Source organism: Spodoptera frugiperda, chromosome 25, assembly GCF_023101765.2.
Source record: "Spodoptera frugiperda isolate SF20-4 chromosome 25, AGI-APGP_CSIRO_Sfru_2.0, whole genome shotgun sequence".
Classification (NCBI taxonomy): domain Eukaryota; kingdom Metazoa; phylum Arthropoda; class Insecta; order Lepidoptera; family Noctuidae; genus Spodoptera; species Spodoptera frugiperda.
Genome location: NC_064236.1, coordinates 9,534,237 through 9,562,230, shown reverse-complemented (window position 1 = coordinate 9,562,230; position 27,994 = coordinate 9,534,237). Strand labels below are relative to the sequence as shown.

The 27,994-nt window shown below is 34.8% G+C and overlaps 2 protein-coding genes across 2 annotated transcripts; one reads left to right on the top strand and one right to left on the bottom strand.

Annotated features, from left to right (window-relative positions):
- Positions 1–8: 8 nt before the first annotated feature.
- On the bottom strand, positions 9–27,872 carry LOC118281930 (facilitated trehalose transporter Tret1). Its single transcript, XM_035602802.2, has 14 exons — positions 27,713–27,872; positions 10,630–10,759; positions 9,423–9,527; positions 8,344–8,546; positions 6,818–6,973; positions 4,026–4,109; positions 3,463–3,553; positions 3,216–3,346; positions 2,786–2,995; positions 2,408–2,491; positions 2,000–2,098; positions 1,492–1,637; positions 884–1,004; positions 9–501 (listed from the first exon to the last, which is right to left on the bottom strand). Exons 2-14 carry the CDS (start codon positions 10,757–10,759, stop codon positions 415–417), a joined length of 1,647 nt encoding a protein of 548 aa, XP_035458695.1. The 5' UTR covers positions 27,713–27,872; the 3' UTR covers positions 9–414.
- LOC118282011 (uncharacterized) lies at positions 13,558–24,826 on the top strand. The gene is made up of 6 exons (XM_050704472.1): positions 13,558–14,011; positions 15,469–15,753; positions 21,394–21,551; positions 22,153–22,411; positions 22,663–22,791; positions 24,635–24,826. The coding sequence occupies exons 1-6, from the start codon at positions 13,838–13,840 to the stop codon at positions 24,776–24,778; spliced, it is 1,149 nt and encodes a 382-aa protein (XP_050560429.1). The 5' UTR covers positions 13,558–13,837; the 3' UTR covers positions 24,779–24,826.
- Positions 27,873–27,994: the final 122 nt, after the last annotated feature.

The window sequence follows — 27,994 nt, the reverse complement described above, 5'->3', positions numbered from 1 at the left end:
ACCAAAAAATTATTTAAACACTAAATTATTTATTTTATGTAATTATTAAAATATAAGTAAAGGGAACACATTAGATAGGTATTAGAATATCTATAGATTATTTAATTAATTCAAACGGTTTAAAATACTTAAATATTATTATCATTGATCACAGATATTTAGATGTGGGATAATCCTCACTCATTTCATTTCGCACTGGTAAAACTAAAAATAGGAATGTTTAAATTTAAATCATCAAAACTTATATCGATTCGGTAATTAACTTTAGTTTGGACACTTCATTTATGAGATGCTTAAGTAATTAGTTTATACTTAGTAAATATCTACAACATTCCTACAATCGTAAATATAAACTATGGTAAAAGTAGTCACATTGTACAATTAGTAGGGATTTTTGTACAAATACTAGATATACTATAATTTTGAAGTATCATCCTCGAATGTTGGATTCGTAGCACCTTTCATTTCACGCATTTTAGACACATCTTGCGAGGCTTTCCTCTGCAAAGAAATAATAAATAAATTATAATAAAACTTCAAAGAAAATACAAGAAATTACAAGTTTAAAGAAGTTGTAGATACTCCGTACCCATGTATTATTTGATATCATATTAAGCATTGCTTTACTAACGATACCTGATGAGAAAATAAAGATTTTCTATTTATTTCACGTGATATGATTTTCACAAAATACGTTAAAACTTAGAAATAGGTAAGCAATGCCTTTTTGTCGCACCTTCTTTGTCAATGCCATTAGTATCGAAAGTTAAAGTCAAATAATTGATTTCAACTAATATACCTATGGCACTTTTAAAACGTAAAAATCGAATGAATCTAATGGAAGACGACGTAAATTAAAAAAAGTGGACTGAATGATATTTACCCGAGATCGATAAACTTGATTATTAAGTTTGGATCTCCCAGCGTAATGGTTTTCAATGTCATTTAACTTTTTACCCTCAGTCTCAGGTAAAATGAAGTAGAACACGATGACTCCAACAAAACTGAAATTAGAATACGTCAAATCAAAACTATATACATTTGTCTACATATAATAAAACTGTAGAAGTGTTAATTGTGTGTATAGAAAATAAAAAAAATAATATGAGTTGTTGTGTGGGTGTGGGTATAATTTTCCCTGGGTTCCCGTACTCATACCCGAATACCTGGACTAGAATGCTACCAGAAGTCATCCCTCCACGCAGACGCAGTTGCAGGCAAAAGCAAGTAGGTAACATAAGATTCATATATTCTTTTCTGTGGGTGGACTTCATTAAACCTACCAGTTTGTTTGACACAACCTACAGATACCTATGTAATTATTATTAACGTCGTATTAGTGTGACGATAAGCTAAATATTTTTACTTTAACATTAATGAACACACTAGTACTAGAGCTCAACTGTTTATCTTCTAACACCCATCAACTAAACAAAATAGATAGACAAAAACGAGGGCGTAACAAGTTTTATAAGAGTTAAGAGTCCTTACCATACGATTCCGTAAAAGCCGTAAGTGCCCCATATTGATAAAGTGTCCACCATGCTAATGTATAACTTGTTTGTTAAGAAGCCGAACAAATAGCCAATAGCGCTGGATACTCCAGCACCACCCGAACGTGTTTTGGCACTGAAAACCTAAAGAAAACACAATGTTAGCATAGTTTTTATCAATATTATATACACACTTACCTTATGATTTCGTAACTTATATCCTATAAAATGACATCGCACTTTTTTCCGCACGATATAGTTCCTAAGAAACAAAGCCGTTTATAAGTGTTTAAAGAAACTATACTAAATTTCCTGTAAAGGGAAACTAGAGATGAACATTACATCTAATTCCTACTGCCCAAACATCGGAAAGGATTTCAAACCCATTTTTTGATTAAGAATATCGGAAACAAAACGAAAAGCCTAAGCCTAAATCTAATGTATGAATAAATCTGGGCGAGCTCATTCAAAAAAATATTTAGTAGGAGTACATTATCAGGACTTACTTCTCCAATTAGAATCCAAGGGAGCAACCTTAAGCCAGTATGTGCAAGAAGAGCCAATAACATCAGCAGCGTCATAGGTATCCAAGAGTACGGGTTCCTCTGAAATCATATAATATTTGATTGTTGAGACGATGACAACCGACGGTTATATATAATCGAACATTATAACCACAAGTTGAATTAAGGGTAGGTTAAATCTCAGTTACACAATGCCACAAATAATCAGTGGACTTTTTTTCAATATGGTGACTGTGACTTTTATCGTACAGATATCGTGTTCAGAAGAATTTCATGTCAGTTTCACCCCAAACTAGAAGATTACAAAAGGTATCTTGACTTCAAGTCATCTGACAGACAGTACTGACGTTGAACATCTGAAAATAGATTTTAATTGAAACAAATAATTACCGGTTCTTCTAGCATTTCATTTGACGTATTGTTAATCGCAGTCAAAGTAGCATTACTTGATTGCAATGCTTCTGTAAAACCATTCTGGAAAAACATACAGTTAACTTAGTCAAACATAAAGTAATATACCAAAAAAAGATTAAAGTCAGTCTCGATTAAAATTCAAATAAATTTCTCCATGCATTGTTTAGTTTTTTTTTTAATATTTCAGGACAGAAAACTTTTTCACCGTGGTCCCGTATTAATATAATTTTAACTATGTAGTCAAACATGGTAGGTAGTATGTACATTTTGTTAACCGAGCAGAAATAGTATTAGGCAAGTTTCATAACCCACTTAAGATGTTTAGATATAAGTTAGTTACACATCGTTCCTTACAGTTTTGATGTATATGTCGTAGATAGCAACCAGTATGCAACAAATTCCTGCTCCACTAGTGGAGAAAAGTGTGAGAGGTCGCTTGCCGGTGTAGTGTACCAACAAGACACAGGTTCCTGCCCCCACTATCTGCAGCACTCCAAGGATCAACGTTGCGTAGTACTTGTCAATAGGCGCCTTCAGCATTTGGAATATTGACACTGCGTATGTCTGTAATACAGTAAAATTCCTTTTTAGTATTTTGTTGTTAGTCTTTTCTGTCGCTTTATACGAATGACTATATGTATAGAAGTCAATTAATAATAGGCAGGTAAGTTGTGGAAAATGGGAAAATGGTATATGTCTATGATGGAAAATATACAAAATATCGCGTATTAGTTGACCAAGCATGTGACCACTCGACTGATAGGATTAAAAAAAAATATGTTACCTGCAATGTGGTCATGCCACTAAAGTTACCAACGAAGAACGTGAAAGAAACAAGGAAAAACGGCAACATAAAACTCTTTCTCATATAATAGGACATTTTTTCGGACATTGTTTCTTCCACATCAGTTAAATCTGAAAAACAAAACAAAATACACATGAACAATATTACGTAACATTATGTACTAAAGAATTACTTGATAGAGAGATAAAAATGCTTGTAAATATTAGAAAAAGAAGAGTATGATAACCTTTTTTCTCCCTTTTGAACAACACCTGTATGTCACGGAGTTCGTTTTCCACTGCAGCAGGAGTCGTCCAACCACGGAGCCATTGTAAGCTCTGAAATACCAATAAAATTATCTAGACCAACTAAATTTCGCAATTAGAATGTTTTGGGTCTTTGGTATTTGTAGGTCCCAAATGGTTTACCAAGGTGAACCTTTTAATGCCCCCGTCATTAAATTGTCTTTTGTAATGGCATACAAACATTTTACTAAGTAATAAAAACAGGTAAGAATTTCGAATGAATATATTATGTTCTTGCAATATTAAATGTACCAATCAGGTCTAATGCAAAAAGGGAACTATGTATCTTCAGTGCCGGCGTTAGGGGGGGCGACATGGGCCGATGGCCCAGGGCGACAAAGTCTGGGGGGCGCCAATAAAATGGAAAACTACTACTAACACTTGATATTGCTTCCCTCAAGTGGGCGCCACAATATTTTCGCCCAGGGTGGCCCTTACGCCGGCACTGTGTATCTTTAAAATTATGAAAATGTTATGTGATTGGTACGAGTATAATAGTACCCACCTTCCTAGCATCATCGTGACGCTTCTTAGACACCAGCCAATGCGGAGACTCCGGCACGAAACAAAGGGCAATAATTGCCGTTACCTGGAAATAAAATTAAAAATAATTATATTGTTAAAAGCATATTATATTATAGGTCCGCTGTTACGATAAAACTGAGGTTCGGTAACGTTCACACAGAAGTTAATTTATTGTATTGTATAACAAGTGTACCATTAAATATCATTTGTTTCTGAAAAAAACACTTACTTAGTCTCGAATATATGTACCTATAAAATAGTATAAGGACTATTTATGATCATGGGCATTTCTTGGGAGTTTTTTAATCGAAACCTCGTTATAGGTTACAAAAAAATCACAGAGGAATGAACAGAATTATACTTTTTTAGGGACAAGCCCGCCTCAACCTCCCGATACGCTACAGCTCCTGTAAGCCAGGATCTGCAGTAGATACAACCATGAAAACACCGGAACACTAAAATTCGTCGCGTTTCAGGAGCATGAATTCTCTTCATCCGAGTCTTGGAGTCCGCAACGAAATAAATCAGAGGGAATATATGAGGAAATCATTTTAAAAAATATATAGTATAAACAGTATAACACTATACACAATGAACATTTCAATTATGTATTTCCTTACTCCTTGCGCACACCGTCTTCTCTGCTGATGCAAGCATAGGTATCACCCAAAGGTCAGCCTGGTAGATAATGCCTACGGAATGCCGTATGTATCCATCCATAGCCATATACATACATGAAGCTTAAGTAAGTAATATGTATGTATGTAGGTAGCATAATAAAAAACCAGTATTGGCTAACCATTGGTTTGAAACCTGGTTTCAAGAAGGAATAAAACCTGCAGATACGTCTTAATTTTTAGGCCCTTATAAATCATTAGCTTTTGTAAATCATAAGGACTTACTTAATAATTTAAGTACGTCTCACATCTGTAGATACAATGATATAATATTGTATTTAGATACAAATACATTTACGCTTCGGTCAAATGCTGTCGTAGTAGATCCGGAGCATCAATGAGTAAATAGTTTTAATTAATAGTGCTTAACTAAACGAAGGTTACTATGTGAAATCTTACTAATATTATACATGTTTGTGAGTTTGTGTATATGTTTGTTACTCAATCACGACAAAACGCTAGACGTCAAATGGACCCTCTTTTGCAGACAGAGGTAGATCTGGAATAACACATTTCGTACTTTTTAGTTTACAGAACCGCGGGCTCAACCGCTGACAGAAACTGGTAAACAAATAGAATCCAATCTGTTTTTTAACGACAAATGAAATAATTGAGATATTAGAAAAATGCTAAAGATTACAAATTGTAATTTGACTAGTCACTGTATATCTAACAACTCAATGAAGGGTTTTATACCTAAAACCCTTACCTGTACCTTACCAGGTACAATACTTTCAACTCGCATAAATAGAGAAAGCTTTAGAAAGTTGTTTGCATATAAATGTATTGGTTCTTTTCCATTAAATTGAGACCGTGTTTGGCTGTAGGTAGTGACATATTGATGATGTTGACATGTTTAATGTAATCGTTCATCTGTTTTGTACCTTTGTACATGCAATAATGTGTAAACTAGCTATTACTCGTATGTGATGATTGATGATGATGATGATGTGATGATTATCTGTAAACTAGCTAATCTATACTAATATTATAAAGCTGAAGAGTTTGTTTGTTTGATTGTTTGTTTGAACGCGCTAATCTCAGGAACTACGGGTCCGATTTGAATAATTCTTTTTGTGTTGGATAGCGCATTTATCGAGGAAGGCTATAAATCATTACGCTACGATCAATAGGAACCGAGCAGAGCGGGTGAAACCGCGCGGAAGTAGCTAGTGTTATTATGTGTTTGCTAGAGCATAGCTGTTTAGCTCTCCTGCTTTGCTTGGTGATAGATACATCCAATTCAGCAGAGAATATGCTCATGAAGCAGTGATGACGTAGGAATATCTACCACGTGATAATAGTGTGTGATCGTTGTGAGTCCTATGAGTAAACCCTCATTTAGACTTTATTCATTCGCGATTCCATAGTCAGTTTTGAGTAAATAGACGTCTTCTAGTAAGATAGGTTAATCTTGCATCTTTTAATATATGTGTTATATACGTATCTCAATGGGTTGGTGTACAGCCCTATTAATATTGTGCCTATATGATTACTTTAGCATGAGGTAGAAAAGTACATACAAAGTAATTTCCTAGTCTAGTGTTAACCTCGCGGTGCAATGGCATGGAAGTCACGGATGCGGAACGATTCATTCATTGAATACCCACGCTATTTGGAAAATTATTAATGTATGACCATTGCCATAACATTGTTCTAAGTATTGTAACGTTGTTATTATTGCTACACACTGTGGGAATCCATAATTTATTGCTTTTCAATGTTAAGTTATTATTATCTTAACTGTCAGTAACACAATCTTCGATAGACTTCATTTGTAAATGTGGTACCTAAACGTAAAGGTATTTACTACAAAACAGGGCTTGATATTATTAATTTATTCTTATAAATAAAGAAAATCTACTTAGTGAAACTCTATATCTTTTTCACAAATAAGACCTACTTTGATTATGATTAGGTATAATTTAATGACTCTTGTGTGAGTCTTAATGAATATTCCACATAAATTATTATCCGTGATGATCACGAAGGAACTCGTTAAAAAATATCATATATTCTTTACAAACAGTCAAGTTTATATAAATATAATTAAATCCATTTTATCTAAGAAGACATGGTATTTATTTAAACGTACCGTGAATGCGATGTTGACTAAAGCCACAGTTCTCCAGTACATGAATATGCCGAAGAGGAACTGTGTGAAGACTCCCAGGATGATGCACAGAGAGCTGGTGGCCGTGAGGGCGCCGCGGAGGTGCGGCTGTGTGATCTCTGCTACATACGTCAGCACCTGGAAATAGACAGCATTTTAGTGATTAATTGTAATTTACGGCTGGACATGGTGGCCAGTCTTTGATTTCTGGTAAGTATTGCTGAGATTTTTCAGTAACGAAGCCTAAAATGCCGCAGGTATATGAATAGGTATGTTACTTTAGTTTTGAGACATATGGGACTCATAAATTTACTAGTGAAAAGTCGATTTCAGATACTTTTAATACAATTATTGTTCCATACCTGAGCTATTAACCGTGTCTACCATATCAGGCTGATTGCGTTTAATTAATTGGAATGACGTAAATTAAATAATTCAATATATTGCAATTGCAATATATCGCCATAAAGTGAAATTTACATGATCCAAGAATACTTTAGTCTCCATATATGCTGTTTATCTAGTTTCGTTTGGCTAATTTTAACGGTTAATTTTACCTTTTACTTGGCAATCTATGAAACTCGCGCGTAACGATGTTATTCTTATCAGGAGACGGTGAAATTAAAAACACTATTGGTAATGATTATTAAAACATGTGTAGTTTGATAATAACGGAAAAATTGGTTCGAAATTGTTACTGGGCCAGTTACGGAAGGTTTTCAGAAACATACAATACTCTACGACTAGATAGTATTAGTTAATAAAGAAGAGTTAAACAGACTGCTGTCTAACTGGCAGAGCAGAATACATTTTACAACATTCCGACACCTTCCGTGGGCCGATAGATTTTTCCATATGATGGGCAGAAGTAGCCTTTCATAACTATGAACCTTGTAAACAGTGACCTTCGACACGCTGTTATCTTTTGTAAGAAATACCCATAGTCTGAACTATGACATCATATAGTTATATAAGAGATTTAACGTGTATAACAGTTACATTATAACCTATTTGCAAAAATAAATATCATTTATGAAACTGCTGGCAGTGCAACGTCATGCAATTACGTGCAATTCATTTCCGGACCGATTTTGATCAGCACTTAGTATGTTTTACTACGTAGTGCAATTACCGACCCTTTATACGTAAACAAGACCATTAATTACCTATATTAAGTTCTGCTCTTCACAAGTTCAAGCTTACAGGAAGACAATGCCGACACTGAGATAAAGTTGTTCGAGATGTTACATTTACTACGTCATTACATGCATTCCAGTAATCAGTTTGTACTGTTTAATTAATATATTTGATAAACGTCGCGAGAGAGCGCCTCATAATAATTATAATTACAAGAAATATTTTAAGTACATCGACCCTATTGTTTTTACATGATTAATTAATCATCACAGACAGCTCTACAAAGAAGAGTGGAAGGAGGATAGGAAGGACTTTACTCTGCAGTGGGACGACCATGGCTGAAAATAAATAAATAATGAATTAATACTTACTGGTGCTTCAAGTAAGCCTCCCGCTAGACCGGTAATGAAGAGGGCACCGTATAAATGTCCTGTACTTGTTGCAAAATGAAACATTAGCCAAGCTATGCAGAAGGGCACGTTGACCATCTGCATAGCCTTCCGACGCCCGATTGGTGACGTCACTACACCCGATAGTGCACATCCTAAAGGCACTATGATAAGATTAATGGAACCTGCAAGAAAAGAATTCCGTATAAACAAACACAGTAAATGACATAACTTTTCTCACTGCCAATGCCTTACGAGGGGGGGAAAGCATCCAATGACTTCTCCCACCTTTGTATGCCAGGAATTTGTCTTGCAACACATTTTTCAGCTCCTTGTACGTCCAAAATACGAGCAAACTGCTATTAGTAGGCTTGTAGGTTGTACAAATTAATATAGTCTAAATCGTTACATAAATATTATTATGCCAGTCACCGCGTCAACTACTCGCCTCTTATCTCATGTGCAAACAAACCGAGTTATAAATTAACTTTCGTTTTAAGTGTTTGATTACCTTTATCAGGTTTTCTTTTATGCATACTTTTGTTTAAGACATTTAAGGCTATTCAGGTCCACATTTCTATTTATTTACCTTAACGACTTTACTGTCTGCTATAAGCCTGATACAAACGAATATAAACCTTGATTTTAGGTGTCCTCGCTATAAACATAATTTACCGTGTAACAACAACAAAACCAATGTTTCGTCGAAATGATGATCTCAGAGACAGATTTGATGATCTTCAGAGACGTAGGTACAATCAAACGTTTATCAAACATACTATATGACGTTCATACACGCAGAACATACCACGTTAAAACTAAACAAAAATAGCCACAAGTACAAGACTACCATATTTTAGTAACTCTTCTTCGCACACTTCGGTTAAGTGTAATGGCAACATAGAACAAGGCTTTTGTTAGGCTTGACAAACTCATTATTATGCAATAAACCCCATGAATAGTGATGATGTCAATGTTCTTGCTTAATTGGTCGAGAGAAGTGTGTAATATATTCATTGTATGTACATAACTTTACTTCAAATGCTACATATTATACTTACTGATCCATGAAATTTCTGACTTATTCAAATGTAGAACTTCGCCTTCTTTGGGATCCAGAACGGCTGGCATGAGAATAGTGGAGAATCCGAGCGTCATTCCATATCCTAGAATAATTGATGAATTTTAGATTTGTATTTAGAAGGGGACTTTCATGTGCTGTTATTAATGATAATAGGACTTTTTTGTTATCTGCCAACTGTTGTGTGAGCCATATTCAGATTGCTTGGAACTGACTAGGCATTTGTTGAAGCATTCCATCGAATACATAGCTCCTGCTTTAATAACAGCATTAATTATTTTCTCTCATTCTGTTGCAATATTTGACACCGCAGGTAATGTCATCATCCGATTTTAATAGGAAAAAATAAGTACACGGAATAGCAGAAACAAAGAAAAGGGGAAAATAAATTACTCCATGAAGGGTCAGAGGAATTTCATCTTACGTAGATCCAAACAAAAAGTGGTATTACCTCTTCATTTACATGATCGACAACTTGTGATAACACCTCCGGTTTTGCAGACTGCCAGAAAGAATTACTTTCAAGCTGGCAATCAGGCAGATGATTTATAAATATTGAATTACAGATACTCAATTCATTACCTGACGAAATCCTTGAACGTCACCTGCTCACAAGGTTAAATCGTTACGCCAAATACAATTGGTTTGATAAAAACACTTGTTAAATGGTGTTTGGTGGTTATCTCGCATAAAAATTATGAGCAGCAATGAAATGTAATTCTAAGAACTGTATTGACTTCATGTTAATATAGATGTGCGATGGATATGTTTCCCAAATCCACTATAAAGTTATATTTATGGTTATATTATTCGGATAAAAATCAAATCTATAATATAAAAAAGAATCGCTGAATGTTGTTGCTAAGCACAAATCTCTAGAACAGCTGAATCTATTTCGCTAATTCTTTTTTGTTAGGTTTTTTCTTGTTGGAAGGTTGTTACGTAAGACAAAAATTAACAAATATGCGTATAAAAGTTCGCGGGCTCAGCTAGTTTATAATGAAAATAATAATTTCTATGAAATGCCATGCAATAAAATTAAAAAATTGCATTTAATTTTAATGCCTTTTGAATCAACTTAGTTTCTTATTCATGTCAATGAATATTTGTGCTGATAAATAAATACTTGTAATGGGTTTTCAAAGATAGATTGATATATTGCGTAGCTGTTCCGCATAAGTACCTACCTAAAAGTACCAAGTTCTTCGCGCTGACGGCCAAGAACTGTGGCAAGGCAGTCCGAAAGTTTTTGCTGTACGAGTAGTCGTCTGGCGTCAGACCTCCATCGCCAAACACCATGGCTTTGTCACCCGACATCTGAAACAGAGAACACATTGAAATATGATGACAGAAGTCATTTGAAATGTCATAAGTTCGGAACAAAATTATTTTCAGCGTAGAGCAGTATATATCACTGATATATACTGCTCTACGCTGAAAATAATTTTATAGACTGGTATATCATTTATCACAAATAATTTTCTGCGGGGACATAAACATAAACTAGTTAAATTATCATGATAAATTTGTAATATCTTACGAAAATCTATTATCTGAACATGGATTCGTAAAATGCATTAATGATATCATACAATTTCCTCCTTGTGATGACAAGAGAGGAAATTGTATCTGGAAAGTTAGTTCAATCTTGTCTAGATCATATTTATATTCGAGCAAATAACGCCGTCTTGCATTCAGCAGTAATAAAGTAAAAAAGTGGAGACGCGCGCCGTCGGCAAGCGATGCTCAATCGCCATCGTCACCGCGGCCAGGCGTGACCTCTAAGGCCAGCCGTACACGGACTGCTTCAAGCAGTGCGGCTGCGCGATGAACTATAGCCATTCATTCGCTGCCGTACAAACGACTGCTCGAGCAGTCGTGACCGCTTCAAGCCGTCAACTGCATGATGAAATTCCATCGTGCCGTCGACCGCTCGCGAGCAGCTGCGTGGCATACACCGACTGCTCGAGCCGTTGACTGCGCTAGAGCAGTCGACAGCTCTCCGACTTCCCTCCCCCCGCACTTTGCGGCCTCGCGGCGTCTGCTGAAAAAATCAAAAGAAAATCAACTGCTCGAGCAGTTGAGTACACGCTATCCAACTGCTCGAGCAGTCAACAACGGACGGCTCAAGCAGTCGACGCTGACCGCTCGAGCGGTCCGTGTATGTTGCTCAGCCGCTAACTGCTCGAGCAGTCCGTGTACGGCCGCTCTAAGCGGGTCCTCGATAATAATAAAGTTCGCGAGAAATTATTAAGTACTGATTTTGACCATCTTATGACGTTAGAATGTCCTATTGCACTGTATAAAGCATTTAAACAAATATTTGTGGATATATATAATGACTGCTACGTAAATAAACGTATATCAAACAGTCAAAGGAATAACAAAAAATGGATTGATAACAAATTGAAGTGTATGATAAAAGAAAAGGACAGGTTATTTGAGATATGGAGCAATGAGCCTAAGAATATGTTAAAGAGACTTTAATTATACCAAATTTAGAAATAAGTGTCAAAAAGCTATTCTAAAAAGAAAAAATATTTACGATAAAAATAGTATATTAGAGTGTAATAAAACATAAAAAAATATGGGAAAGGATAAATACCATGATAGGAAACAGCAAACCATCGGTCGATGAATTAATTTTATCACACATGAACGGACAAAGCAGCATTATAGATATAAGTAATAATTTTGCGTCTACCTTCAATAGAGAAATAGATGATATAAAACATAAGTGTCATGAGATTTGGTTAGACAGGCAAACTTATGTAAAAGCTACGGACTTGTCCATGAGGTGGCAACCAGTAAGCCCTAAATACGTCAAATACATAATTACAAACATGAATTCAAATAAATCACCAGGAAGCGATCTTGTGCGAATCTTGTGTGTGAGCCCCATTCTAGCTAAACTAATAAACCTAACTGTCAAGAACTACAAATTTCATAACAAGCTTAAAGAGGCAATAGTCCGCCCAATTCATAAAAAAGGTGATCGCAAAAATGTTTCAAATTACAGACCTATTTCCATCTTATCTAGTATAGATAAAATCACCGAAAAGTGTATGTCAATCAATTAAGTTTAACATATTAACATTGAGACTCAGCGACCCCACAGTCAAACCATTACAACGGTTTAGTATATTAAAATGTAATCTGTATGGAAATGGAATAAATAAATAATAATAAAATAATATGCCACATCTCACTACAGTCGTCGTCGCTACAGCAGGTCTACATACATGTGTAAGAAAGTAGAATAAGTATTATAGCCTAATTATTAAGGGGTGCATCCGTGCATGCCTATACATATAAACACTATAAAAATAGTCTTACAAAATTAAATATCATAAGCAGCTCATAAAATGAAATGAATTCCTACAAAACATATTTTTTATACTTCACATTATTAACAAGTAATCAGATGTCATATTAAACCAAATTTATAAAACTACGTACTTAGCCCTAATTTAGACTAAGATACGGTGAAATACTACAGTCGTAGTTCGTAACGTGGTGCATGTAGAGCCTAGCGCGTAGAGCCTAGCTCGTAGAGCATAGCGCGTAGAGCGTAGCACGTAGGGCGTAGCGCGTAGAGCGTAGCGCGTAGAGCGTAGCGCGTAGAGCGTAGCGCGTAGAGCGTAGCGCGTAGCGCGTAGAGCGTAGCGCGTAGAGCGTAAAGCGTAGGGCGTAGAGCGTACCACGTAGAGAATAGCGCGTAGGGCGTAGCGCGTAGAGTATAGTGCGTAGCGCATAGTTTGTAATTTGGTGTGCGTATTTCGTAGTGTTTCGAAACTAGTAGAGCTTTTCTCTATTAAAATACGTGAATAAACAGTGATTTTTAGTTAATTTTGCCGTTATTTACATCATAAGTGTGCAAATCATGAACTCAACTGGCGAGTCAGTTGCACAATTGGTGGGAGTTTACTTTAATAGTGATTAATAGCGGGAACATATTGGTATATATATATATGTATAAGATACGTTATTTAAGGGCAGGCGTGCTCCATCATAGGCCACATCATAGCTTACCACCCGTATTGTCCATAGGTAGGGTTAGAAACTTTTAAACGTTAGTTTTTCATAATGCAAGCTATATTTACGAATTGAAAACATTCTATAAAAACATATTCTTTGGGTTTTATAATTCAGATTTGGATTCACCGCACCCGGCAGGTTTCGACCTACCCCTACGTTTGTGGTAGGTCTGACCACGTCAACGGCCCTGGGAGGCTGCTTCCCTTCATCAAGTGGCGCGCGTGGAACATTACGTTAACGCCTACAGACCAGAAGCCTTCTAATGTAACCTATCCGAATCAGAATGGTTTTGTAATAACGGTAATAAGGTACTTCCGAAATTCACGGGTGTCTAGATTTTTTTACATTTGACACAAAATGTTATCTAATGGTGTATTTCTTGCAATATGTTCAGTTTGCGTGGTCTTAGGAGTGAAACATGGTTTTCTCCTTCTTTACCGTCCGATTGAAGTTACTTATGACTGCGCCTTCTCTGGACGGCTGCGATATGATCTATCATACGGCATGGGAATGTCAGACACTATTACTTTGGTACGTCGAACACACTTATTAAAACTTCCTTACCAGTTCTACCTTTACCAGTTCGCCTTCTATATGTTACTTCCTCATTGGCTGACCGTTATCTGATGCAAGGCATGTAATATGCGAGTTGCACAATTTGACAAGCTTTTTAATTTATTTTTGCAATGAACTTTTTGTAATGTTTATTTGAAATTAAGTAATATGTAAATCCATATTGAAGAGATCTAGCTTCAATATTCAAGCGAAACAACACTATTCGAAGGCTCTTTTGTTTCAAACTAATTAATGCTCTTCTATAGTTCTGTCACAACAAACAATATTCTGGTGACTAGTATCAGACAATTAAAAGAAAAACTTCTTTTGTCTGTTCGGTCACATAAAGTATTTCTTCTAAACAGTTGACTCGAATAAATATGCGCATGACTATAATAACTAGGTATTACATAATATTAGGTATAGGAGTATATACACTAGCCCATTATCAATGCCAATGATTGAGTACATTATGAAATTATGTCAGTAGAATAATTATTGACAACGACTTGTAGGTAATAAATAAATATTATTATATTAACTGTAAAGTGGCGATAAAAACAATATTTATGGTTCATTATTTGCATTCTTCTCAACTTCTTTTAATAAAACTTTCCCCTTTGTTGTAAGTTATTATGCAAGAGATAATAAAATGGGAATATAAAATAAATAATGCTCTGCATCTTGATAGAACAATTTAAAGAATTGTGACACATAAGAATCGCCAAAATTGATAACTACAATTATTGAGGTAAAACCCACAAACCATAGTTTATCAATGATTGTTTTGTAATCATGGACAAGCGCAGAGCAAAAGGTGTAGGTACACCGGGCACAACAAAATTCTAAAATACTTCTCGTCACTTTTGGTTGTAAAAGCGTCAAATATATTTTCGTTGTTGTATTCAAATGGGTTTGTACGCGTATCCAATCGTCCATTACCATTTATCCATTTTCATTACCATTTTACCACATTGTACGATAGGTACTTGAACTATACATGGTTTTAGAATTTTACCGATATCGATCGATCGTAACTCGATCGTACTCTAAATTTTATAATTTTAAAATTATGTTAAAGTTCTGAATATCAACCATTATTATTATTATTATTTATATTGATACCTACAAACACAATACAACTGGTTCTTGCGTAACTATTACATAACTAGATTGAATAAATTTCTCAAATTTTATCCCGTTGTCAAATAGAATTCTCAATTATTAATAGCACAGAATAAGAAAAAGTTCTGGTGGTAAAAGCCATCATACGATAGGTATCAGCACATGTCATACTCAACTAACGAAATAGAGGATTAGTGGACCAATACTTTGAAGCTTATATCATTGTACATATTTACATGATACAAATCCACATGAGGAGCCATCAGCCTTATCAGACAATAGTGTACAATTAATCATCTTATTTGCAGGTGTTTCGCACACTGTATGAGACCGACTACGCGTGCAACATAGACATTGTGGTGGAAGGATACGATGACACATTCCTCGTGGTGGTGATCAAGTTCCCTACAAGCATCGCCCTCAACTGCCGTGCTAACACAGACGCCTTTCATGTTATGAAAAAAAATAAATGCTTTCGCCTCTGTGATTTAGTTGCCACCAACGATTTACTCTCTGAATATTTCGTTATTACAGTTAAAGGAAGGATTCGTTTTAAATTTCGAAGTAATAGCAGCATCAACTCCGATATAAATGTAAGTTATATTCTTTGTTATAGGTATACCCAATTGGTAAACTGAACTGGTAGATTAGATAGACCTTCTTCGTTTGAACCTACGGGTGTTTTTCTACCAGAGATGTCCTATGTATGTAGCTATGCTACGAAGATGCAATAGCTAAGCTATGCAACTAATTGAACGTTGCTACTCACAGTAAGCTGTGTAGCTGTACGAGGAAGATGCGCAGCATAAGTAAGCAAAAAACTTAGCGGAAAAGCACCGTAATTCTTAAGCCAGTTTTAGACTACCGACTATTATCACATAGACTTATAGTTAAAACTCGGCTGTTTGTATAATAGTGATATAAAGCATAGCTAATGTTAGTGGAGTGCTTCTTCGGTAATATTCTTTGTAACAGGATTCTTTCTATCCCACTTTGGCCACGTTATACCTAAATAAACGTAAAATCTTAATCTTAAAATCTCAGCGACATCAAAGAACAAGTTTATGTTGTTGTATCTTGTTGCGCCACCTTCATATAAACCCGATAAACTTATATGACAGATAGTGCATACAAATTACGTTCTTGATTCAAAGTTATCTGATACATAGCGGTAATCCAGACATTGTGAAATAAATCCTTAGTCTGACAAGTGACAAAACTTAGTAAACACGATATCGACCTAAACCTAATCGTGTAAGCAATGACCTCAAATATCAAAACCGGATTTGAGAAGATGCTACTTGATTTCCTAAGAAACTACGTAAAAAAAACTCAATAACATGTAGGTACTTCAATATCAAAAAACTAAACAGTAAAAAAATTGTAATGGTAATTAATCATATAATGCAAGTACATAAGTATTATTAATTGGTAGGTTGGAAGAAGTAAATAATGTAAGGAGGTCTTTAATTACCTATCTATGTACCTATACTAAGGTCTGTGATTAGATAAACCGTTTACAAACAAATTGTCATTAAGTTATGGTTTGTAATGTACTGGTGCACCGATTTTCGCCCATTAATTGATCCAGTAATCCACCTATTAAAAGTTTAGACTGTGAACTTCAAACTAAAGTTTAGAGTTACTAAACTATACGAGAACTAAAGTTATGGTAACCGCTTCGAATTGACCACCCCTTGTTACATTATAATCTATATACCTAATCGAAATTATTTCTTGTATGTAAAACAAAATATTAACCAGTTTATTTCTACGTTGCTTTAAATATTGCACAACGGTTCCTAAAAATACGCCTAAACTGGTTTTAAACGGCCATTATCACGAACAACTAAAATTATTGCATAATCAAAGTAGGTAGGTATACCTACTAAGTTATCTATTAGGAATAAAGAAAGTGATGATAACGACTAATCGTTTAGAAACTGAGATGTTAAGTTGTTATGTTGTGATGTTATCTTAATTTGAATTGTTTAAAATGCTTCAACGCCTAATGTTTAAGTAAAAGTTAAGTGTTTAGTACACTTAACTTTAAATAAATAAATCAAATTATTATTTGTCGAAAATCAAACGAAGAAAGGAGGTTAAAGTTACGTAGTTAAAGTTCATTTATACTTAACGCGGAAGCGTGATATATATGTAAGTTAAATTATTTACTAAAACCCATTCACTACCAGCTATATGAATAGACATACGAGTTCTAAAACTTATACTCACACAGTAAACATCAAAATGTCAGACAGTTGTAAAAAGGTCGTATAATAATTTTCTGATTTAGTTTATGTAAGAAATCTGTGATATTTTTTTTAAAGACTGCATTCTTGGCATTGCTTGATTTTGGCAAGCCCACCTCCACCTCCCATACCGCTGCAACTCCTGTAAGTCAGGATCTACAGTAGATACTATCATGAAAACACGTTGTAGTCAAACATTGTAACAAGATATTATTAGAGAAAAAGAAATGGAAAACGATAGTTTCCATTCCCTCGGTAAATTTAATGCGGGAGACAGAATGATTTAAAGCGTCGGCATAGCTTATTTATCAATGGGTTAAACGCATGCAGCATGTGCAAACGTCATCTCTATCATTAGCACGCTTCGTGCGTAGCCTAACTGTTGCATCCTACTTCAACACACTATTGCAATTTAACTGCGATCAGATAAAACAGGTTTTTCTCACGATAAAGTAGTCAATCATGTAGTGATTATGTTTAAATACCAATAAACAATGTAAGGATTCTTATCCGCCAGAGATGTGTTATGTAGTTATGCTACGAAAATATAATAGCTTAGCTGTGAAAATATGTGACCGTTTTCACTGATATTAAACTATGTAGCTGTGCGAGTAAGATGTACTTTAAAGATGCGCCGCCGCAATTTAGGTGTGCGAGGAAGACGCGCAGCTCGATCTCGATTTTTATTATACCCTGGTAGGTAGGTAGGTAGGTACCCTGGATTATTTTAACATAAACCTCTTTCTTTTTAGCACATAATAAAACCGGTTTATTTTCTTAACGCTGGTTAGTTACTCATATGAAAGTGATATAAGTCTTTCCCACCATTTTTTATACCAAAGGTTGTACATAATAATCTAAATTACAAAAAATATGTCTATAATAAAAAAGAAATTAGGAACGATATACAGTTATGCTTAAAGAACCAGTCCTGTTCTAGTTACTGTAGGTATATAACTACATAATATGTAAAATATAAACACTGTATTAAACTTTAGCTTTGGTGTTTTGTATTTTTATTCTAAGGCACATACGTAGATATTACAAGAAAATTACATATAACGTGTTAATACACATAACGAAGCACTTTTCTGAAATACCTAGTAGGGGAGGTAGGGGAGGGATGGGCAGTCGGGAGACATGGGCACCCCCCTTTTATTCTGATCCTGTCATAGGTTTTTCTTTTTTCTTAATTTGGTAGTTTACTTTACCGTCTGGCAAAACTGTTCATCCATAGAATATCTGTTATTTCCGTCAGTTGTCAAATACAAACACATTTGAAGATTATGCGCTCGTAAAAGTAAATATTTTGTTGTGGATTCGGATCGTAATACAGAAAAATGTAACGAAAGGTATGTGTATTTTTTATTATATATCTATTGTATATTTACTAACTAATAAATTAAACTAAAATTTACGTTTCAATTCCTATACAAAAAAAAAATGCCGGTAAATTGTGTTGAAAATGTGTACAGAGGGAGCAATGGGCAGTCGGATGTGAGGGAGGTTTGGGCATGTCCAATGCTCTCTTCTTTATATTGCGTACAGGAGGTCTTTTGAAAATTATAATTACCTGGTTTAATTACACTATTTGAACTATTTTTAATTACAGAAAGATGCCGTTTTAATTCAAAAAGAAAGGTTTGCGACCAGAAATTCCGAAAGATTTGATATTACGAGCCATAGAAGGGTATTAAAAGGATCATTAATTTCCCTTTAAAAAGTAAAAAATAATAAAAGAAACTTAATCTTAAAGTACCTAAGAATGTACTAATAATTCTAAAAAAATACGTCGCGTTGGAGGGGGACCGCTCCTAATTATTTCTTACTTCTCTACAATTTTTTCATAAGTATCATATGCTTGGTGTTAACAGTTAAAGTAAATTGATGTTTAAGTACTTAACTATAACGCAGAAAATAGAAATATACTATGGAAATATAGCAGCGCGGGCGGCGGTGTGCAGTCCGTATTCATGCGGTCCCCCAACGCGACGTATTTTTTTAGAATTATTAGTACATTCTTAGGTACTTTAAGATTAAGTTTCTTTTATTATTTTTTACTTTTTAAAGGGAAATTAAGTTTTTGTGTCGGGGGTTTTTTAAATTTTTAATTTAATTTTTTATTTCATACTTTTTATAGGTAGGTTAGGTTAAGTTAGGCTTAGTATGTTACATATACTTACTATAATTTCAATTCTTGTTAAGGTAAAGATTACATTCAAGGTCAAGCTCGTTCGCTTTGATTTTTTTTTACTTATTAATTACTAGTTTTTGTTTCTATAAGTAGGCTAAAGATTACATTGGTGCAGGTTTTATATTTTGGTATTTTATAAAAAAATTAATTTTATTTTTAATATTTTAATTTTTTTATTTAATTTTTTATTTTTGTTAATACGATAAAATGATATCTTTCAATATTTTCTATCAGTGCGGTTTCATTTGAGACCCCATCCCAGTATATTTGCAGACCTTCGGTGAATCTCCCGCGTACGTTACTTTCACCGCCCATAACTTTAAAACGGCTCAACCGATTTTCATCAAACATGTCTAAGAACACTCGCACATAAGTCCCCTTTAATAGGAAAAAAACTAAATTGAAATCACTGCATCCGTTCGACAGTTACGATGCCACAGACAGACAGACAGACAGACAGACAGACAGACAGACAGACACGTCAAACTTATAACACCCCTCTTTTTGCGTCGGGGGTTAAAAAATAATAACGACAGATGATAAATATAAATATAAGCCTTTATGGGTTATAACTAATTTAAGATAAGTCGTGATATATTTTTTGTTGTTATTACGTTTATTTTTGGAGTCTATTATAAATGTTAAGTGTTTTACAGGCCATGCCCGAGCCTCCCACAGGGTGTGCCCATGTCTCCCTACCATAGGGAGCCTTGGGCACTTTTGACTTAATTTTTTAATTACCTCCTAATTAGGAGACTGATTATTATTATAAGAAAGTTCTTTATAAGATATCTAGCCAAAAGTATGGAACAATAGGAAGTGGCAATAAATGTAGATTATCTACAAAATGTGATGTTTTATGCATTAAATTGTGAAAAAGTGCCCATCCCTCCCCTACCTCCCTTATGTTTTACATTAGAAACTATTATACAATATGTTTACTAGTAAAGTTGTTGTTTTAATAGATATTTTATTACAACTGTCTATTCACAATTTCATACACGTAACGTGTTATTCAACTTATTACGAAAACCTCGTCAATGTATCGAGAGAGACAGTCATGAGTCAAAAAAAGTATTCATTATTGGCCAATAGTACCGAAAGTTATTGTGTAAAGAAAAAAAATAAACTTGCTTTTTGCAAACCATACCAATAAAAAAAAATTAAGTCATCTACTATACACAGAGATGTGGTCAATTGAATAAGCACAATTAGGTACCGAGTGCAATGTCTCATGTTCAATCGACGAGCAGAGTTGTAGTACTTTATATTTTTTTTGTATAAAATGTTATCCTATACAATACGTATGTACATTGTACGTACATTCTATACATTACACTTGCAATAACTTCGCCACTTATGTTTACGAACTTAGGTACATAATTCGATATTATGTGGTCAACTTCTGTCAGTAAGTCTCCTCAGTAAAACTTAAATTGTAAGAAATTGTAATGACCCACATCATTCAAAGTGATATCATCAATCGTATTACAAAAAATAATAATTATGTATTAGTAACATACAGGGTGTAAGCGGAACGCTCCCAAACGTCGCAAACAGGTGATGGTAAAAAACGTGTATTATTTTAAAAAATAAAGAAATCAATGTTTATTTTAAGTAATAATAGTTGTAATCTAATGCTGAATGTTAATATAGCATGAATAATACTAACACAAAAACGATTAAAATTATAAAAACATAAACAATTTGTGGCGTTTTTCGGGAGCGTTCCGCTTACACCCTGTATAAGGGATAGAAGAAACCCTTAATAATGTTACTGATTGCAGGCTGATCTATACCAAGTGACGGCAACCTCTGCCCGCGCGCAGCCTCCAACTAAATGCAGCCCACGGAACGAAACACTCTGCGTAATAGACACACAGGAGTTCTGCTTCACTAACGGTGTTGTTTGCGATGGCATTAAAAACTGCGGCGTTTCTGATTGGTAACAATGTGTCTCATCTCATCTATTACCTAACATAAAACGACATTGGAACTCGCAATGTCCCTCAGTGATCTGACACCTGACACCATTTCCCGATGTTTGCGTACTAGATACCTTTATGCACACCAATTGGGCTATTATTCAATCTTGTCTTGAACTGTGTCAAAGCTATTACGCTTTGTAATAGCGTTCTTTCGGAAAGTACATATATCGCTAGCCGTCGAGAGTACCAAAGCAGACAGGGCCCGGTGTTAAAATTAGGGTCATCTTTGATGATGGATTTATTATTTGTCTTAGAGCTATAAATATCACTAAGTCACAGGCTCAGTAATAAACCTTTAATTAGTGGCAAAGAAAATAATATCATAACATGCGTAGGAGACATTGCGTAGTTGCTACGTAAATGACGCGTAGAAAAGTACGAAAACGTTCAGTAGTCGCTACGCAATCCATGATGATTACTCGCTTTTCATAAGTACACACATACTTCTTAGTAGAAAAGCTGCCTTTTTTCTTCGCTCTTTGTTGGCCACGCATGTCTGTTGCCCGATTACGGGGCATTTCATTTGTAAATTAATTTATAAAACACTTTATTTGCTAGGTTTGATGAACGTAAATCTGAATGTAGTCTACCAGTTGAATACCTGGGCCATGCGCCTGTCATTGCTGTGATTGGGGCGATAGTCTGCGCGCTCCTGGCTGGTGGGCACATCCTTATAAGATGCCTTCCACCCCTTGCCAATTCCTTCTTCATATTTAATGCGAATGAGGACAACCGACTTTGCATCGACCCTGTGTTCGTAAGTCCAGAGAAGGCATCATTTGAAGTGGGTCGAAACAGGAGAGCGTCCCTAATTCCGGTACGATTGCTTTGATAAAATATCATTTTAACTCCATAGTACATATAAACATTATTAATATTGTGTTACAATATGAAGCCGTAATTCTTTTGAAAAACACACTCAATCCAATCAAAGTGTCGGTTGGCGTAATGATTTGGCAACCGACGGCTTAGTAACCCAAACACTAATCGTTGGTTTAATTCCCACCAGTTGTCTGATTAACTGCTAATGTCTGGACAAAGACACTCAGTATCTTTTCTTTATTACAGACGTTCTCCAGTTCATCATCCAGCTCCCAATCGGAAATATTAGATGTTCAGGATAGTTCTCTTACCAGACAGCAAGGGGCTCCTGATCAAAATAAAACGCATTTATACCCGTCGGTCTCATCGATAAAAGTGAGTCAAATTATTAGGGAATTTTGTAAGACGATTTTTAATTCATTACTGCCGTACCTTCAAACTATTGGTTCATAATAATAATTGTCTAAAATACTATACTGGCACATGTATTGACTAGCTTTCCTTTAAGGTAAGCGTCCACAGGCCCGCATCGTACGCATGGCATACATTCTGTATGATATCATCAGTACGCATCGCATGTAGGCATTGCTGATGATGCGGTGCGTCCGATGCGAATTAGTGAACGCAGTTGTATGAGTTTCTATACAAGACAAACTAAAATCCGTTGCGTGCGATGCGGGCTTGTGGACGCTTACCTTTATAGTTCACTTCAGTCCCCACAAGTATGTGTATCTACTATGGTATCATAATAAAATGATTGCCCATCACTTATCGAATCCCTAACTAAGAATCGATTCAAGGATGAAATAAGTATTTTATGACAAAGCACTCTACGTAATTTATAACAGTACTTGCATCAAATTCATTACTATCTTAGCATGTAATGTATTTGATCTACTTGCTTACCTTATTCCAATTGTAAACGGTAACTATATTGCCATGAAGTTATATTAAAAGAAAAAGACTTGTATTAAAGGAAAAATATGGTTACTTTTTGTAGTTCTGTTTTGTAGGGACTGCTTACTTAATTACCACAATCAATATCATTGCTATAATCTTTAAATCAATAGCTAGAACGGTTGGTTGAGCCTGACATCGGATACCTGTTACATGTTACATTTTACATCAATACATTAACGACATAGGTACACTATGTAGCTATATAATAAGTAGTTAAAATTTACAACAAAACACACTGATCTTTTTCTGAAATAAACTTTATTCTTATTCAATTAAAGATGAAAGTGCGAAAAACATGGATTTGTAAAAATGATTTATTATTTTTAGAATCTGACCAAATATATCGCCTAAGTTGTCTGATTATCTGTACAATTTATCTAATAACTTAATTATCTAAAATGAAACTTGATCTGTAGGTATACTCGTATTATAAATAGGTTGGTAAGTAAACCCCTACGCCCCTACCAATCCTTTCATGCCGCACAAAGATGTTACATTGTTTAGCAGACGCATAACAAATTACCAGCCTTTTGTTAGTGGTGGCAAATAAGACCATACAATAACCTACATACATATTTATCTCCCTATATATTCCTTTGTTTAATTATAAAACAAACGTATCTTTTATGACGTCCCTACATACGGTTGCTAGCAGCACTTCACCTGGTCATAGTATGATGGCTTTATTATTTTATGATTTTCAAATATACTTTCAGTTAATATAACGTTTACATTGTATTAAATGAAGCTGTCTCTTATTAAAACGTTTTATTGTTCAGTTAGAACTCACGTGTTGATTATTTTACACATTTTCATGCTATTTGACATTAACACACGTGCATCGAAGAAAGAATTTTAAAATCGAGATATAGAATATTTATTCAAAGATTTTATCTATTTGAATTAGATAAGGTTCAACCAAAAAATAAAGCATTAAATTTTGCTCCTACAATGTCTGAAATTCGTCCTTTTTAACGCGTTTTCATTAGATCAATCTGCGACCCGCAATGCACTATGAATTAAAATCTAAGAATCTGAATTACACACATTTCTGATTGTTGTATTACTATGACACTTGTTACGAGTATACACAAGCTGATTAGATGACCATACAACATTGTACTTTGATGAAGAAATAAGCAGGTGACAGTTAGAAACTTAGAACCTTAGGCTACCTATTGAATTTGGGCCCATTAGATTGATATTGAGAAATCAATATAATATGTACTGATGATGAAGTAAATTTATGTATTTACAGGAACCAAAACTACATGCTAGTCGGTCGAGTACAATGAAATCGATGACTGCAAGGCTTCAAAAAACGATACGTTCTGTTACTGGCCGAAGGAAGATCATAAGAGCTTCGTTAACCGGACCAGAGGCTGGAAATGAAAATGCATGAAATTTGTCATTACCTACGACTAATAAACTCATTTCATTATTAAGACTAGGTATATTTGTTTTATATCATTTATGCACGAAAGTTTAACATACATGCTATTTTCGTAAACTTTAACTGGGTGACTCAATTGTTCAAAAAATTACTCAGTTTTCCTAACCTTACTTAAAATAAGAATAACTCTGCTTATTTTTTTTTCACCTATGTTCACTTTTAACCTTTGCTGTCCTATTGGAACTTAGGAGTCGTCTTTTGTTTCATATCTAAACATGTTTACGTCTCATCTACATTCTAATAATAATGGTTAGACACAATAATATTAGTGTAAAAATTACTTACAAGGGTATTAAATTACCTAGTGGTTAATGTTTGGGTTACGTAGGCGATGGTGGCGGGTAGGCCATGTTAGAACTTTGGAAGTTCTATGTTCTCCGTGCTGAGACTTTACAAAAATCGGAAAATAATTTCTGGGAATCATAGCGAAAGCCCAGTGCTGAACAGTCGCACTCGCAACTATTCAAATGCCTCATAGTAAAGATGCTGTAAAAGTATATCAATTTGTCCGTAAGTTAAAGAGAACCTAATGTTTTCTTTCCTGCTCTGCTTTCCTTTTAGGGTACGACGAGGCTGGCAGGATCATGTTTGATTAAAAGCCTCGAAATTTAAGATAAAAAAAAACTATTACACTACACCTGTCTATGATTCAGGTCATTGACTCAACCACTGTCTTCTTCTTATCATACCATAGCAATTTTTTTTAGATAATAACGCAGACTATTTTATCTTCCTATTGCTTTAGGATTGGGACAAAATTACTATACCGTACTTATGTTTTAAGCAGCCGCTAATAATGGCTGTACCTATTTAACTGAAATTCAGTACAAATATGGTTTAGATCCGGAAACTGACATAGTTTTTTTGGCTAAAACCTTATACAATGTGATAGGGGTGGGACTTCTAACCCGTTAAGGCTGGGTACTACATCTAATTTTATCGACAAAAAAAATAATATGGGGGCTTGAACCCCTAATTGAAAATATTGAAAATTAGTGATTTTTTCGGTAAAAATAATTCACAAATGATTTTTTTCTCACCAAAACATTATCAAACATATGAAAAAAGTAATTAATTAGTTAGCCAAGGTTATTAGCTACCGTTTGTCGTTTTTTTTGTTTCTACGACGCATACAACCTCTGATATCAAAAAAAGTAAAAAAAATATTAATATAGCCATAATTTTTAGAGGGAGGGGATTCGACCCCTTCGACCCCCGACTTTTGTCGATAAAATTAGATATAGAACTCAGCCCTAACGGGTTAGAAGTCTCACCTCTATCACATTGTATATTGGAACGGACACTAGGCGTAGAAGATCTATTGTATTGTTAGCCCTGTGAGACTGTTTCCCACAGGGACTGTTTTTTGTTTATTTTTTTTTTGTTTGTTTAATGTTTTACTTTTTTTCCACGGTACTAAACCACGGAAATAAATTAAATTCAACTTGGCTACTGAATTGATTTTGCTACAGCTAGCTGTGGAATATAACTTGGAAAAACTAATTCAAAAACCTAAATTCATTACTCCATGCGGACGTAGTCGCGGGGAAACCTAGTGTAATTTATTAACTGCCAATAATTTTATAAATCAAGTTAAACGACATTCCAATTGTCTGAGGATTGTCACTACTGTTAGGTTCTTTTAAGAATTAAAAGTACATTGTAATTATAATATTACAGAGCGACAGGGCTCCATCACGTTCAGAGCGACAACTGTATACCAAGGTAGCCAGAGGTTCTATTCTACTAATATCATAAGAGTGTAAAACATTAAATTAATCGAGAAGTAATAAAATATATACATTATTTTATGATATTAGGTATTACTTATTAATTTTACTTAATTAAATATTTATTAAAGAAAAATGGGCGCACCAGTTCTTATTCCAATTGTAGGCACTTATTATACTTATATTTTTTCCGTAAAACATAAGCAAGGACGTAGGCCGTTTCTTCATTTTAGTTACTGGGAACCTTAAGGAAAACAGATGTGACATTCTACGATGTTCAAATCAATGTTTCTATGACCATGACCTTGTTCATTATGTACCGTAGTCTTAATTTTATAACAAACGAACACCAAACGAAGCTAATTACGACGCGCATGAATGAAATTCCTGTCGATAACACGTTAAATTGCAATACATTGGAACCTTTCTTAACTCTTCTAAGTGATTCAAACTAATAAGCGATAACATTCAATGAAATGGCACTTAATGATTGTTAGAAATTAATTTCTAATCCCACATAGGAATCGAAAGATTGACACGAATAATGTGGGACATTACAAAATTCGCTATATCCGTTTCTAGTTTTGTTCATTAACCTCTACTGCTGATTAAAAAAATACTTAGACATATTTTCCTAAAAATTGCTAAAAATGTAATCATTAAGTTTAGTTACATACATAGGTATTTATTAATTATCTGTAGTGTGTTTACAAACACCTTTATGATGTTCGCGGACCGCTTGCCGTTTGAAATAAAAACATAACGACTTCTAAGACTCAAGTACCTGCTCAATAATAAACTCGCATTAAATACAAGATTAATAAAATCGAAATTCTACGAAACTACAGAGGTCGACAAGGTAAGTGTACTCCGTTTTTTAACATAAATGTCATGTGTGCCAGGCGTGCTAGCCATCGATATAGAAAACCATGAATGGTGCAGAAATTTAAGGTATCTACATAATAATTTGAACGACCGAAACAACTGATACTTGCATAATTATGTAGTATCTATAACAGGTATTGATTATTTCAAAAACTATTTCTGTTTGAAGGCTTTGAAAGGAGACAAAGTTCGCAATATGTGCAAAGCAGCGAGGGCGCAAAGCAGGAAATACAAATATAAACATTGTTTCTAAGAGGTTGACACTTACTTGTACGATTGATTGTTGACGTTTGCCGTACTGAGGAGCCTTTTACAATTGGCAGCGGAGTGCGCTGCAACACTCGCGAGTTGTTGACACTATACTGAGCTTGTGTCCGCGTGGAGCGGCAGCTACTTACCACCACTATCGTGTCAAGGCACCTCTCGCTGCACTCCAGTGAGAGGCACCAGTACGTGTACTTTGCGTACTCAAGCCCATCTCAACAGCCATATTTTTTCTGACCTCATATCATATAGGTGAGATGGTGGTCAAGCGTGAACCTATAGTTAA